At 54.6% G+C, this 15,436-nt stretch overlaps 1 protein-coding gene across 1 annotated transcript in view; it reads right to left on the bottom strand.

Moving 5' to 3' along the window:
• Nucleotides 1–15,436, bottom strand: part of SYNJ2 (synaptojanin 2) — a 102,436-nt gene that overhangs the window by 46,367 nt on the left and 40,633 nt on the right. Inside the window, exons 3-4 of the mRNA XM_040238896.1 lie at nt 10,286–10,556; nt 6,066–6,291 (exon numbers count right to left, since the gene is read on the bottom strand). Coding sequence (XP_040094830.1) covers nt 6,066–6,291; nt 10,286–10,556 — 497 coding nt within the window. The remainder of the gene's footprint in view (nt 1–6,065; nt 6,292–10,285; nt 10,557–15,436) is intronic.

The following is a 15,436-nucleotide window of genomic DNA, read 5'->3' as shown; positions in this document are numbered from 1 at the left end:
CACACACACACCCCTTCCACAAGCTTCCACACACACACACCCCTTCCACAAGCTTACACACACACACACCCCTTCCACAAGCTTCCACATACACCCCTTCCACACACACACACCCCTTCCACACACATACACCCCTTCCACAAGCTTCCAGGGTGACAGCACCTGCAGGACACAGGCGATTCTCACAAGTTAAAGTGTCTCCACCCACGCCCACGCCCACGCCCACCATACACAGTTCCTTCAGGGCGTACCAACTCTTCACCTGCCTGTGGGCCCCCACGGATGCACTAGCGCCAGGGAGGGCTAAAGGGACAAGGTGTACAGTCCTGAGCATCACGAGGGGGAGGCTGCGGCAGCTATCAGAGGCTGCCCTTTATCTGGGTAACTCTACCCTGGCCTGGCAGGGCCGGCCTGGGCGATGCCGCTGGCTCTTTCTATTTCTTACCAGCCTGCTCCCTCACAGAGTAGCTTTCCATGCGGCTAGATCACGCTCAGATCACACATGCATTAGTAATTCTGCAGTGGAGGACCTGAACATTAGACGTGAAGGTTCCCTGGACTACAGGAACCACATGAGCCTGGTCGTCATTAGGTTGGGCCGAAACTCTATCCCTTCATCTCCAAAGGAAAAAATGCACTGGGTTAAGAACTTGTCTGTTTCCAGATACTGATCACCAGCAAATGGGTTACTGACAAAAGAGAAGAAAGTAGCAGGCTGTTTAAATTACTGTTGGCTACAAGGAGATTAAATGCATACAACCACGCACACGTCCAGACTCTTGAGAGATCACAAATCTGGCCAACATCTCCATGTAAAGGCAACTCGTAACCAAGCCCAGGATTTGGTGGATGCTAAGGACTTCCCTGGTGGCTCAGATGGTATAGAATCTGCCTGTAATGCAGGAGACCTAGGTTCAATCACTGGGTCGGGACGATCCCCTGGAGGAGGGAATGGCAACCCCCTCCAGTGTTCTGGCCTAGAGATTTCCATGCACAGAGGAGCCTGGCAGGTACAGTCCAAGGGGTTGCAAAGAGTTGGACACAACTGAGCTACTAACACGTTTGCTTTCAAGGAACTATTACCCGTCACTTTATTTTGTTATTTTAGTCACTCAGTCGTGTCTGACTCTTTGCAACCCCATGGGCTGTAGTCCGCCCGGCTCCTTGGTCCATGGGGTTTCCCAGGCAAGAAAACTGGAGTTGCCATTTCCTTCTTCAGGGGATCTTCCCGACCAAGGGATTGAACCTGTGTCTCCTGCTCTGGCAGGCAGATTCTTTACCATTAAGCCACCTTCACTTTATTTAACAAGCGCTAAAAGCACTGCTTCCAGCGTTAGACCATGCCCCTCCTGAGCTGGAACTTGCACAGAACTAGCTTCAGGAAAACCCCCGACAGGCAGTCCCAGCACTGCAGACCCCACGCCTGGGGCAGGAAGGAGAGATGCCTCCAGATTCCTCCATTCCTCCTCCCGCATGAAAATACCCCGCTCTGTGCCCCACCCTATCGTCAGGAACACCCGTCTCTTGGTTCCCAAGATGACAGGACAGCCCGACTGTTACCCAGTAGTGACGGGTTTTCAGGGCTTTCCTTTCTGGGTGAAAGAACACAGGTGTTGACGCTAGTGGGAGATTCAACACCTGTGGCCTAGCTTCACAAAGGTAATTTTAACAGCGGGTACCTGGCAGAGGAGAGGGGAGGCAAGATGAAGGGTGAACACAGGTGAGCTTGCGGGCTTTGGGACACCACCAACCTGGGTCCCACACTCATCTGATTGCGGGGTGGCCTTGGCTGTGTTCTTTAACCACCTGAGCCTCAGTTTCCCTCTCTCAATGGAGTTTTCATCACCTGGGTCACAGAGGTGTGGACGAGGCCCCGCAGGGGAGGGAGTGAGTCGGGCAGGGCTCAGGCTGCAGGCAGGAGAGGGAATCTGGGGGGGGGGAAGACAGAAGTGGGGGTGCCACAGAGCAGGCGGGACTTCAGGAAGGGGGAGTCACGGCTGAGTGTGGCTCGAGGCCAGGCCTGGGATCCCTGGACCTGGCACCTGCATGCCCTCTTTCACATAAAGGTGGGAGCAGCGACCCAGCAACCCCCAAGGGAAAGGGACAGCAGGAAGACTCGCCAGTGGTACTGATGCTTTTCTCTAAAAGGCTTTCGGCTGAACTTCTGTTGCAGGATGAGGTGTTTGCAAATCAGTTCTTTCCAGGTCTGCACTCACGTCCCTCCCAACCTCCCTGATTCATCAGTGGCCTTATCTTCAGGAGCCAAATATTTAGCTTTAGCTTTTGCTTTCTTTGGGTAGACGAGGGGACCTTCTGGGCTGAGTCACGGTGGCAGAGCACGCCCACCAGGCAAGTCCTCCAGCTGAGCGGCCAAGACTCCAGACCCTTCCTCCCTGTTGCCAAGGAAACCAAGATGCCATCCACACCTGCACGCTGATGTGTGTCCAGAGCACAAATGCACACACAATGAATACACGTGTGCACACAAGCATGTACACAGCATACATATGCTGGCATGCCCCCACCTCCCCCAACAAAAGCCCCCTACCCACAGAGTGCACACACACATAGCCTGCCTTGACGGAGAAGGACTGCTCTTTCCTCTGAGAGAAAAAACATAAAAGGCAGGAGTGGGTGGTCTGAAAACACCTCCCTTTTCTGGCTTCCCGAGAGTCTGACTCAGGAGAAGCCCATTTGCTACCAAGAGTCTCTGCATCAGGGATCCAGCCAGCTTCATCTCGCCCCATCCCTTGTCTGGACGACGGGGGCACCACGGCCCGTTAACCGCCCTCAGGCGTCTGCTACGGGAGCCCCCTCCCCGATGGCTAGGGGCTGACGCCTCGCAGGCCATTAGCAAGGGACACAGGCTGGAGGTGACCCACCAGCATCACAAGCCGGAGTTAGGATACCTTCCTGCCTCAGGCTCAGTACCAACCAAAGCCGCCGCCTGCCACCCTTGGGTGCAGACGTGGGGTTTCAGACCCTGCTGTTTCTCTAAATGCCAGGTCAGCAAGCAGGCAACACTTTGTCTTCCTCTCGCCCCGCAGGACTTCCGCTCCGGCTCCAGGCTCCTCCTAGCACACAGACCTCTCCCTGCCCCCAGCTGCTCTGCAATCTTTCTTGTCTCTCTTCAGGCAGGAGACTGGCAGCTGAGCACTGACCACTCACCCTGGGAGACAGCCCCAAGATACAGACGCCTGCCCGCGAGGGGCCAGCTGGTTCGTTTCCTTCCCGCAGCGTCCTCAGCCGGCAGGTTCACAATCAAACTCAGGATGTGCATCCAGTTGCCGATGAGGATGCTCCTGGCATCGGCTCTGGAAACCGACTCCTCCCTGGTGTCCCCTTCTCCCCGACATGCCAGGGTAGTCAGGCTGTTCAGGAGTGGGGGGGGCCGATGGGTGTGAACCATCCCCGGCTCCTCCCTTCTGTGGGGGAGAGCATGGGGCCCCTGCAGAGCAGCCTGAAATGTACACACCCCATGAGGAACTGCCCTGGCTGCCAGCCCACAACCTCCTGCCCCGTCTGGGTCTGTGAAAAGGACATCACTGGGCTGCAGACACCAGGAGCCGTGGGGCAGGTGTGGTCATCTCTAAAGCCTCACTGGGCCACCAGGAGGTACTGGAGTTTTGTCACCCAGAAACCGGGCCCGCCGGGGGACCAACGCAAGTCACCAGGCACCTTAGATGAAACAAAGAGCAGAGACGCAAGCCCTGTTTGTAGAGAAATAAGAAGAGCAACGACTATAGGGATTTCTCATACAGCTAAGTGTACTGCATTTAAAGCAGAGTCCTAATCTCCTAAGGTCAGATGACGCTCTTGCAACGGACTGAACTGTGCCCCCCGACCCACAAAGGATATGCTGACGTCCTAACCCCCAGCACTGCAAACGTGACCTGATTTGGACAGAAGAGTCACTGCAGGCACAATTAGGTAAGCACAGTCAGGTTGGGGTAGGACACCATCATCCAACCTGCCTGGTGTCCTGAAAAGGGGAGAAAAGCCACGTGGCGGGAGAGAGAGAGACTGGCGCGATGCTGCCACGGCTGGGCCACCTGAAGCTGGACAAGGAGAGGTGGACCCTCCCCCAAGGCTCCAGAAGGGGCACGGCCCTGCCCACGCCCCGATTTCGGACTCTGGCTTCCAAAACTGAGAGACAATGCATTTCAGCTGCTTTAAGCACCGCCACCCCACAAATTGTGGTACTTGTTACAACAGCTCCAGGGAAGTACCACCATCTTCTTGACATTTTCAGTGTTTAAATGTCTTATCTTTCAGGAATGGACAGTGATCAGGAGGGCAGTTGCTTTCCCAATGACTTCCTTGACAAGACACAGTAGACGGGGACCCAATTAAAAAAAAAAAAAAGAACTGGTTGAGGGACTTCCCTGGTGGTCCAGTGGTTAAGAATCTGCCTTCCAACACAGGGGACGTGGGTTCAGTCCCCGGTTGAGGAACTCAGATTGCACATGTCTCAGGGCAACTAAGCCAGCATGCTGCAACTAGACAAACAGCTGCAGACCCAGAGGAGCCCATTTACCGCAGTGAGGAGCCACACGCCACGACTGATATGACCCGAGGCAGCCAAAAACAAACATACTTATTTTTTTAAAAAACCTCATGGTTATAAGAGAGGAGATGGGGACCACATTTCCTCTCTCCATTAAAAAAAAATATTTCTGGGTGTGCCTGGTCATAGTTACGGCACGTGGGATCTAGTCCCCTGACCAGGGATCGAACCCAGGGCCCCTGAGTTGGGTGTGCAGGGTCTTAGCCACTGGACCACCCAGTGAAGGCCCATCCTCTGTCATTTTTAACCAGGTGTTCATTTACCAGCCTCATCTATGTCCAGGAGCGCAGACAGTGGGAAAACAGAAGTCACAGGCAAGAAACTGCCCCTGTGACTCATCTTCAGGCTGCTGACTGAGGTCCTCCTACTCAGCATCTGACCCCTAGAGGAGCACCCCCCCCCCCCCCGCCCCGAACTGTGCCTTCGGAAAGCCCAGGCAGCTGCAGCTCACACACCAAGGGCAGGGACTCAACCCTGTGCTGAATTAAACCGCTCAAGTCCTGGTAGGAACCACCTGGTGCAGCTGCAGCAGTAAGAGGGGATGCGAAGTCCCATCTCCACTAACTAGACACGGGCTGTTTGCAGCTCGACACGCGTGGCAACACCGCACACGTGCCTTTCACGGGCTTTCCTTCATGACTTACTCCACTGCCAGTCTACATGGTGGTATTATCCTACAAATCGCATGGTAGCAAAAAACATAAATAAATAAAGCATCTCTGGGAATGAGAACAGAATTTAGGGGGATGAAGTCAGTAAGAGATTAAGCAGATGATTCTACTCCACAGAGCTGAAAGCAACTGATGCCCAACACAGAACTTTCACAAACCTCAGCTGCTAAGACTTGCTTCTAGGATGAAGCCTCAGCAGATCAAGAATGAAAAATAACTTTCTTCTCTCATCCTGCCATTACTCATCTACTTTTATTGTTTCCTGTTTAGTTGCTAAGCCACGTCTAACTGTTTCACAACCCCATGGACTATAGCCTGCCAGGCTCCTCTGTCCGTGGGATTCTCCAGGCAAGAATACTGGAGTGAATTGCTATGTCCTTCTGCAAGGGGATCTTCCCAATCCAGGGATCAAACCCTTCTCTTCTGCACTGCAGGCACATTCTTTACCACTGAGCCACCTGGAAAGCCCATTCATCTATTTACTTTTGTCTTAAAAAGATTTTCAAATCCTATTGGTTTACCCATCAGCTGCTCTCTGAATAACCACCACCCTTCCTGATCACAGCAAAAATTCCTGCTGCTTTTTAGCTGCAATTACCCCAGGTAAGCCACGTTTTTCCAGCATGAGAAGAGAATCAAGAAAGAGAACACCATGCAAACCAGAGGCCATGCTTGCAGACACAGCCCCAGGGACACTTTCTGTCCTCCTGGGAGAGTGAGGAGCCACGCTCATCAGAAACTGCCCCCAACACCCCGAGTGGAAACACATTTGCATGGGTGCATCCACTCTGAGCCACCGGGGATCCCCGACTGGCCTGGGCACTGACCTGCTCCGTCTCCACGAAGTTGGACACGTGGCCGTCGTCGTTCACGCCGCGGGTGTGGAAGCGAGCGCCGGCACGCTCGCAGCTGATGCGGGAAATGAGGCAGGCCTTGGCCTGCTTGTGAGAGGCATACACCGTGCGGATGGCCACCACTCCGCAGATGACCTTCAGCAGCCAGTCACAGCAATTCACCTGGTGCTGCCTCAGGGGCACGTGCAGCAGCTGGTTCCTGCAAAACGGAGCCCACGGTGACTCCGGCCGCCTCACACCCTCCAGGAAGCACTGCACCCCTAGCAAGCAGGGGAGGCGCCTGGGGGCCGTATTCCTGCACTGCACACGGCCCGTGAACGCCACCCTCGGGACGTGCAGCAAGGATGTCCACATGCCATAGAGGCACCCCAAACGGCAGGGCCCCCAGGACGCGGGCAGCGGGAAAGGGCTGCTCCCGGGCGTCAGCAGCTGTGACGGGCAACCAGGTGCAGGTGTCAGCCAGTCGCTGGGCTTTCAGGGAACCACAAAGGCGCCTCTGTTTACACAACTGCCTTCTGCAGTTTTTGAACACAAATCCCTTCAGTAAAAATTTAATCATGTTTTATGATGAAAGAATAATGATAAATGACAAAAATAATTAAATATATGCATGCTTATTTAAATTATACAGATCCCACAAGGTGAACATGATGAGAGCATTACAAAGCAATGGGAATTAAATAAAAAGGAAGAGATGAACATAAAACTTAAAGTTCCAGTACTTTCTCCCCAAACCTAGCGGATGGTTCTGGGTCTCTGGCATCCATGGTGATCTTCATGGGATAATAGCCAGTGTTTAGCAAGGGCACTGAGCTTTATTCTAAGTGCTTTGGGACGGATCAACTCATTTCATCCTTGTATCAGCCTATGTATAGGCATTATCATTCACCCCATTTTACAGATGAAGAAACTGAGGCACAGAGGAGAAACGTTTGCCCAAGGTCACAGAGCCAGGTAAGTGGCAGTGTGGCATGGAAGCTGTGCTCTTCAGCCCAAGCCTCTCCTGCCGAAGGCCCTACCTATAGAGCCACACCTGCTCACAGTCACACCGGCTCTCGTATCTCACTCGCCTCCCCGACACCCATGGGAGCTTACTGAGCAGGTGATGGCTGAGAAGTGGAGCTTGGGGGTGGTACGAACCTCAGGCTGCTTCCAGACTCTACATGCTTCACCCAGGGGACCCAAGCTGTGCGGTTCTGAGGTCCTTAACACGCTCCCCTGGGAGGCAGGGACCCCCACAGTGTAGCGAGCTCATCTAGATCACTGTGCACTATGTATTTAAAACAGCAGCACCATTCCTGCCCCGAGCCCTCATCAAAGACACGGCACCCTCGTTTCTGGAGAAGTGTGCTGGGAGTTCTGACATCCCAGGCAGTTTCTCCAAGTGGCAAGAGCAGCCGCTCCCCACTCTGAGGCAGCCTCCTCCTTGACATGGCCACGTGGGCACTAAGGGACACACCGCCCCCTGGGAGGTAGGGCCACATCTGAGCTCTCACTCCAGGGCGCTGAGCTGCCTGAAGAATGATGAGCACAAGGCATCAACTTTACAAAAACACCTTCTCCTCTTCTGAATCCCTCTCTGAAATTCAGCTGATGAACCAACTTTATTGCTGTTCAGCGGCTCAGTCACGTCTGACTCCTTGTGACCCCATGGACTGCAGCACACCAGGCTGCCCTGCCCATCACCATCTCCCCAAGCTTGCTCAAACTCATGTCCATCAAGTCGGTGATGCCATCCACCATCTCATCCTCTGTCATCCCCTTCTCCTCCTGCCCTCAATCTTTCCCAGCATCAGAGTCTTTTCCAATGAGTCAGCCCTTTGCATCAGGTGGCCAGAGTACTGGAGCTTCAGCTTCAGCATCAATCCTTCCAATGAATATTCAGGGTTGATTTCTTTTAGGATTGACCGGTTGGATCTCCTTGCTGTCCAAGGGACTCTCAAGAGTCTTCTCCAGCATCATAGTTTGAAAGCATCAGTTCTTTGGTGCTCAGCCTTCTTTATGGTCCAACTCTCACAACTGCACTAAATCAACTTTAGTAACCCATGTATTAAATCTGCATCAAGGGAAGGTCTCCAGAATGTTCCAGGGTCTTCCAGCCACACAGTGATGGCTGCCATCAGTCAGCAGGGGTCAAAGCAACCTTCTGCTAAACAGACAACTCTAAACAATCCCTGTTGTAGTCACACTGGCCTGACCCCCTGTAGGAGGACAGGTCATAACCTCGAAGGAAGAGGCCAAAACCTATAAAGGAAAAGAGCTTGCATCTCCTCCCAGGACTTGATCGTACCAGGAAGCCGTTATCGGCAGGGAACAGTAACCACCCAGAAAAACGCTTTCACCCACCAAACCCTCACTCTCATGCACCAGCCACGTCCATTGCTGACCCCATCTGACTCCAGATGTGGGCTCAGACCTTGAACCCAGCACCCCTAATGGTGGGCTCAGGCAATCAAGCCCATGACCACGCAGCTGGGCCTGACCCAGTTGTGGTCAGCTCCACGGATGCTGCCCTGAGCCCAAACACCACACACCCTCCAGAGCTAACTTCCCCTGGCCAACTGGAGACAGTCCAGAGTCCACCTGGGGCCCCCACCTTCCCAAGTCCCTCTCAGTCTTCACTCGGTGATTCCCCGCTTTGCCTTTCTCTTCCCTGTGTACCTCAAATCTCCAACCACAGAGCTGGCACAAGGAGGCCTGGGAAGAGTAGGTGAAAAGGGTGACACAGATTCCCCAGACATTCAAGGCTTGTTACAGCTTCTGAGACCTCTAGCCTTGGCTCATCGGGCAGTCCCGGCTGAAAACGGCCCTGTGGCCTAACAAAGACCCCTTCATAATCCACAGCCCCTGCGTCCCTGAGCTTGGCTCCCTTCAGGAGCACAGGCATCCACAAAACGGAGCTAGTGATTCAGACACATCGTCCGGCGCACCATCCGCCGGACCTGATATCCGGAGTGTGGTCCTTGAACCAGCGGCCCTGGCGCCACCCTCGGCTGCTTGCTGGAAATGCAGAGTCTCGGGCCCCAGCCCAGTCCTGCTCAATCAGAATCTGCATTTTTAACAAGATTCACGTCCTTGACGTCTGAGCATGCTACTACCCCCCCAAACCCCACATAACCAGAGAACCTAAGGGGATCTGGGGGACAGGGAGCATGGGCACATAGGCAGGGACACTGTGAACCCCTCTTTCTCCAAGTGGAAGTCAGGAGCTCACCTGTGGGGTCCCAAGCACCAAGGAAAGTACACTTAACAGGTGATGAAACCTGTGACCTCCTCTGTTTGGGCAAAGGGAGGAAGGAACAAACAGAGGGCACAAAGATGCCTCATGGGCCCTGACTCAGGGCTGGAAAGGCCCCAAAGGCCAGCACTGGAACCAAGAACACCCCGTCCTGTGAGATGTCTCCAAACAATTCCTACAGCGGGACTTTCATCGCTTCTGCTTCTGACTTGAATCTCCCGGTAAATCTGAACGGAGCAGCTCCGTTGTATGCAAATCACCACGCCCCACCCCGGGTCTTCCACAGGACCTGTCAAAGGTCATAACCCCCGGGGCCCACAAAGGGTGACAACTGACACATTTAGGGGTCATCCACGCCCCGCTGGTCTCCGAAGGGGCCCATTACTGCCCATCACCTTGGCAGAAAGACTCGGCTCTGCCACTGAAACCAACAGGTTTGGTTGTGGGATTAACAGCCTGGGACCTGGAGCCAGGATGCCTGGGTTCAAATTCCCTGCCTCATTCAAGCCTCAGTCTCCTCACCTGTAAAATGGGAATAACAGACCCTACTTCATTGTTTCCTATGAGGAGTATGTGAGTTATGACCCACAGAGAACTTAGAAGAGTGCCTGCTTTACAAATGTCTGTATGCTGGAGGATCACCACGAGAACTGAGGGGACCAGGGAGGCGCTGAGCACAGGCCCAGGCGCTCAGGGAGCACCGGCAGAGGGCGGCACTTGTGCTCCTTAGTTATGGAGCAGATTTTCCTTCCGGAGTCTACATAAGACCACATTGAACACCCTCCCTGATGCCAGTGGGGGCTAGTTTTCCTCTCATTGTGCAGAGAGCGTGGGCACTAGTCACAGCTCCCGCAGGTAACCCACGTGCCCAGGGATGATGCTAAGAGACAGAAGACGCAGGTGCCCATCAGAGCCCACCCTCCGTGTGAGCGGGGGCAGAGGACCAGGGCCTCACCAGAAGAAGGAGTTCCCCCACTCGGAGCTGTCATCGCCCTGCTTCTGCGCCCGGACGGTGAGGTCGAAGCAAGACCCATCATTGGGCCAGGAGAAGTAGAAGACCCCCGAGTTGAGGATCTTCCGCAAGGCTGCGAGGCGGTCCTCCTCCTTGGCCTCTTCCTGGAGAGGGTAAATGTCGGTGGCGGTGATTTTGTAGATCTCAGCCTCTGGGATTCTGCCCACAGATGTGCAGCCTGTCACCAGAACCAGGAAGCTCAGGGGGGTGCCACCTGGAAGGCAAGTGAGACACAGGGACTGAGGATCACAGGTGGTAACATGGGCGACGGACAGCTGCAACCATGAGACGGACTTCCTATTCTCTCCCTCACCTCCCCGCACCCCGCCTTCAGCTGAGGGATCTGCCTGCCACCTGAGCCCAAAGCCTGGAGCCGTGGTTCCAGAGCCCGGCCCGGCCCACCAGCAAGAGAGCCACCTGGACCCTGTTAGAAACTGGAACTCTCAGCCCCACCCCGCCAGGCCTCGGGGCAGGGCCAGCACCCTTCTCTTAACAAGCCTAGGGGTTCCAGGTGGGTCCTCCCCCAACCTCCAAGCCTGAGATACTGCCTGCAGCCTGCCCAGCCCACACCCCAAGCCTCTCAAATCCACCCTCCCCACAAACCCCCAGGGCTCCCAGGGCTCGGTCCTCCAAGCACCACTAATGGAGCGGCCTGATCGCAGACCGACTTCCTGCCTCTCCCCACCACGCAGCACAGAATCCAGCCGCTCTTATGGGCCATCTCTGTGGCTCCCCAAAAGCACCCTTGTATCCCTGGACTTCTGCCAGCAAGGCCTTCCTTCCCACTCACCTTCCTGCCCCCACCCTCTAGACCAGCTGGGGCCTCCTTGATGTCTCCACCCACCCTACCCCCTTCCCAGGAGAACTCCTCTCCACCCTTCTGGGGTCAAGTCGGCAGCACCTCCTCCAGGGAGCCTTCCCTGCTCTCCTGAGACACCGCCAGGTGCCCCTTAGACACTGCGAGGAGCATTCAGATGCTCCCTCTTAGTTCTCATCACACACAAAGCTAACAGCCTCCTTCCCTGCACGTGTCCCCCAGCCGACTGGGGGTTCCTTAGGGACCGACTCTGGTTGTCATATCCCGGCAAGCCGGCACTTCACACGTCAAGTGTTTGATGAAAACGTCCTAAATAGGCCAATGAGACAGCGGCTCAAGCCCCCTCGCCCCTCCCCGTGAAAGGCTACCCAACCACTGCGGACCCTGTTGTTTGGAGGAGAGACATCCTCCTTCTGGGGACCCCACCACACCACCCACGGCTGTTTTCTGTTCCATGTCCCCAGGGTGCAGCAGGCCCAGGCACACAAAGGTGCTCGAAGACGCGCTGGGGGCGGAGACGGTGGGGACACTGACCCACTGCCCTCTATTTCAGGAGAAGGCCCAGGAGACAATTTGGTGGGTAACTGGCCTCGAGGGGCTGGCGTGATTCAGGTAAGCCGGCCAGAATCCTCCTCCCACTGAGGTTTAAGGGACTCGCTCCCATCAAGACCTACTCCGGACGACCTGTGGTCACCGTCTGGAGCCGTGGTGGTCAGCATTCTCAGATCTCTGGACACTCCGCTGAGACCCCGAAGACTGCCAGTCTCTCTGCTCACCCACCCTAGATCCCCCGCCCTCCTCACGCTTCACAGGAAGACAGTACTGCTGGGGGCCAGGGAACGTCAGGTTTCATTAAAGACCCCTTCATTCAATAAATAGGTCACCCACTCCCATAGGCTTCGGGGGTAGGGGAGGAGGTCACATAAAACAAGCGACTATACTGGTTCACAAACCACCTCCGGTCATGAGATCAGGAAACCTTTCTTTCTTTATTTTTGGCTGTGCTGCGTCTTTGCCGCAGTGCAGGCTTCTCATAGCAGAGCACAGGCTCCAGGGCATGTGGACTGCAGCAGTTACAGCACACGGGCTTAGCTGCTCTGCGGCCTGTGGAATCATCCCAGACCAAGGCTCGAACCTGCGTCTCCTGCCCTGGCAGGCGGATTCTTTCCCACTGAGCCACGAGGGAAGCCGGGGAAACCAGTTTGAAACAGCATAAGAATAAGGCCGTCTGTGGGGTCGCACAGAGTCGGACACGACTGAAGCGACTTAGCAGCAGCAGGAATAAGGTGGTTATGGCTGTGGACAGTGACAGGGGTCAGGGGCCGAGTCTCTTAAGGAGAACCGGTGTCGTTTCTGGAAAACAGGTGGGGTTTGTGTGGGGCTGACGGCCTGTGCTAGAACCAGCGCGCAGGCATCTCATCTGCCTCCTCCCGTGGGCTCAGCACGGGCAAGGCGGAGTTCAGGTCCCCTCGCACGGGCCAGAGCTGCGCGCCGAGACAGGACTCCAGAAGGGGGCGGGTCCCACCGGAAGGGGGCGGGTCCCGGGGGAGGATGGGCAATTCTCCTCTCATCTCTCAACCAGCGTCGTGCAGTGGGTTTCTAGCCCCGCTTCCTCAACAGCCTCTGCGTGGGGGGACCAAGTCCCTGGCAGGAGTCCCAGGTTGCTCTGAAGACAGCAGGCACTTTCTGTGCAGGGCAGCGGCCCGGGGGAGGCTCGGGGCGGGCGTGCGACAGCAGGCGTGAAAAGGCTCTTGAAATAAATGAGCGCAAGGGGAAGGGCCGTCACCACCGAGGAGGGAGGCTCCGAGTCCTGGGCCGAGGGGCTTGGGAGAAGACGCAGGAAAGAGCCGCTGCGTGGGGGCAAGCTGGAAGCAGATGCTTTAGTGACACTCAGTCCTCAGGGATGCTTACCGTGTGCCAGGCACCGCTGCACAAACCTGCTCCCAGCACCCCTAACGGGGAGGTCCCATTTTACAGGCAGGGAGATGGAGGCACAGGGAGGGTGAGTAGCCTGCCCAAGGCAACACAGCGGGGAGGGGGGATTCAAAGCCACTTTCTAGCCCACTCCAGGCAAGTCACTCAAGCCAAGTCTGGTTCCAGGTACGGGGGCTCCTGACCATGTCCTTGCAGAAGTACAGCCAACCTGTCTAAGAGCACCGCTGTTTTAGACTTGGGGACTGGCCCGCGAGGAGCTGAACTGCCTGTCCAGTGCACAGCCCATCTCTGTTGGACCCAAGATGCAAACAGGGGTCTCACCTCGGCCCAGGCTCCATCCAGCCCTGCGGGCTGGTGGCCTTCAGCCACTTCGGCTGTTGTCTAAGAATTGTGGTTGGCCAATGCTCCCCTTGCTCATTTTCAAATTGACACCAGAAGTTTTCATCATTAGTTTAAATGGTTGTGAGTAATATATTTTCCAGCATGTGCTAAATATTGACGTGTAAAAATAAAACTGTTGTGGGCCTCTGTACCAGTATCCAGAGGAATCCAGGTGGTGATTTATATTCATCATCATCTATTTTTTTTAAGGAATCATGAACAAGATCTTCTTGAACAGATGGGATTTTTACTCCTATTTGCCGTCCACTTTCCCCACGGAATTTCATCCTAACATTACATTCTGTGCTTCACTAGATCATATTGTACAGCACTTTGATCCTAAAGTTCCGAGTCTTTAAAAAGTTTTTCTTCGGGCTTGAGTTATCCCTACAATGATTTTCAGTAGAGGTTGGTCAAACAGTGTAAACAAAACATTTTTGTTAAATGATCATTTAACATAGAAAGTAAAGATTTGCTGGAAAGGCTTCTCTTAATGAGATGAATGGTATTTCTCGTTCATGGGCACATATTTATTGGTAGAATGAAACTAGATTCCAATTCTGGTTCTATTTTTCATTTTTATAGATATAAACGCTGAGGAACCTTGTTCGCATTGATAAACAGATGGGAACAGAAAGGGCTTCATTAGAGAAACGTCACTCAATTCTTCAAAGTCCTTCTGAGTTACATGTTAAGAAAAAAAGAAATCACAATGAATTATTGACACAAGCGCTGTTAATGTGTCAGCTGACACCCCACTTCTTCCATTTTGTGGAAAGAAAACAATTGATTGTCATGACTTGTCAACAAATCTGTCACCTAGTCATTGAGGTGACTGACTTGCTCAACTGCTGACAATATTCTGAATTGTCCCTTTGTTTGGCAACTTAGAGGCATTTACATCCAGAACAACACAGCATAGTGAGATGCTGTGTGAAATAAGACAGCAAAAGGGTGGTTATGGATGGAACAGGGAGGGTGAGAAGCCAGCTCCACATCCCAGGACATTCTTAGGCAAACTGAGGACCGGGAGGCGCTGAGGAGCAGAAGTTGTTTTCCTCAGATCTAACCACGTCCGTGCTCATAGTCTCCGTGACCCCAAGAAAACGGCCCCTCAGCCTGGCAGGGGTCAGTCAGTCCTGGCATCACCACGTCCCCCCATCTGTGTAAGAGCCCCCTGGCTCTCACACGCTGCAGGAGGTGGGGAGTAGAGAGCAGGGCTGTCAGGATGCTGTCGGCCCTTGAGCCCACACAGGTGTCTCCAGGGGTCAAACTGAGGCTGGCAGGACTCACCTGCCCCAGGCGAGGGAGAAATCCCCTCTGAGGTCACCTTGAGCACGGGATCCCAGCTGTGTTTTCAGTAACTCAGGATCAATTTTCTCACAGCCCAGAAGTGAAATGGGCCTTGGTGGGGCGGGGGGGGGGGGGGCCCGCTGGGGGGTTGGGGGTCTCAGACGTCATCAGTCAAGGCTGAGTCTGGGGCCTTGAAACCAGATAGGATGTTGAAGCAAGGCAAAGACAAAAGTCAGGCTCACCTTGGCCTGAAAAGATAGGGCTGCGCACGCCTTTGAACAGTCTGCCTCAGGCTTTCAACAGGCAAGCCTCAGGCCGTCTCTGGGCACCAGACCGGCTCCCCATCCCTTTCAGCTCCCACTCTCTGGTTCCAGGGCTCCAGCCGCAGCAAGACCATGCCTGGATCAGAGGATACTGGCCAGAGTCAGGTGAAGTCGTGGCGAGGGCAAAAAATGGGTCACAGACCAAAAAGACGTCTATGCCAGAACTGGGAAGGCCATACCCGCACACAGAGGCAGCCTGGGTGAGCAGGGTGGGGCAGTGGATTGCAACTACCTCAATATAAACATGGGCTTCCCAGGCGGCTCAAGGAGTGAAGAATCCACCTGCCAATGCAGGAGATACAAGGGTTCGATCCCTGGGTCAGGAAGATCCCCTGGAGTGGGAAA

The sequence above is a fragment of the Oryx dammah genome, unplaced genomic scaffold (assembly GCF_014754425.2).
Source record: "Oryx dammah isolate SB20612 unplaced genomic scaffold, SCBI_Odam_1.1 HiC_scaffold_4, whole genome shotgun sequence".
Taxonomy (NCBI): domain Eukaryota; kingdom Metazoa; phylum Chordata; class Mammalia; order Artiodactyla; family Bovidae; genus Oryx; species Oryx dammah.
The sequence above is the reverse complement of the archived record's forward strand: the minus strand, read 5'-3'. Positions and strand labels throughout refer to the sequence as shown.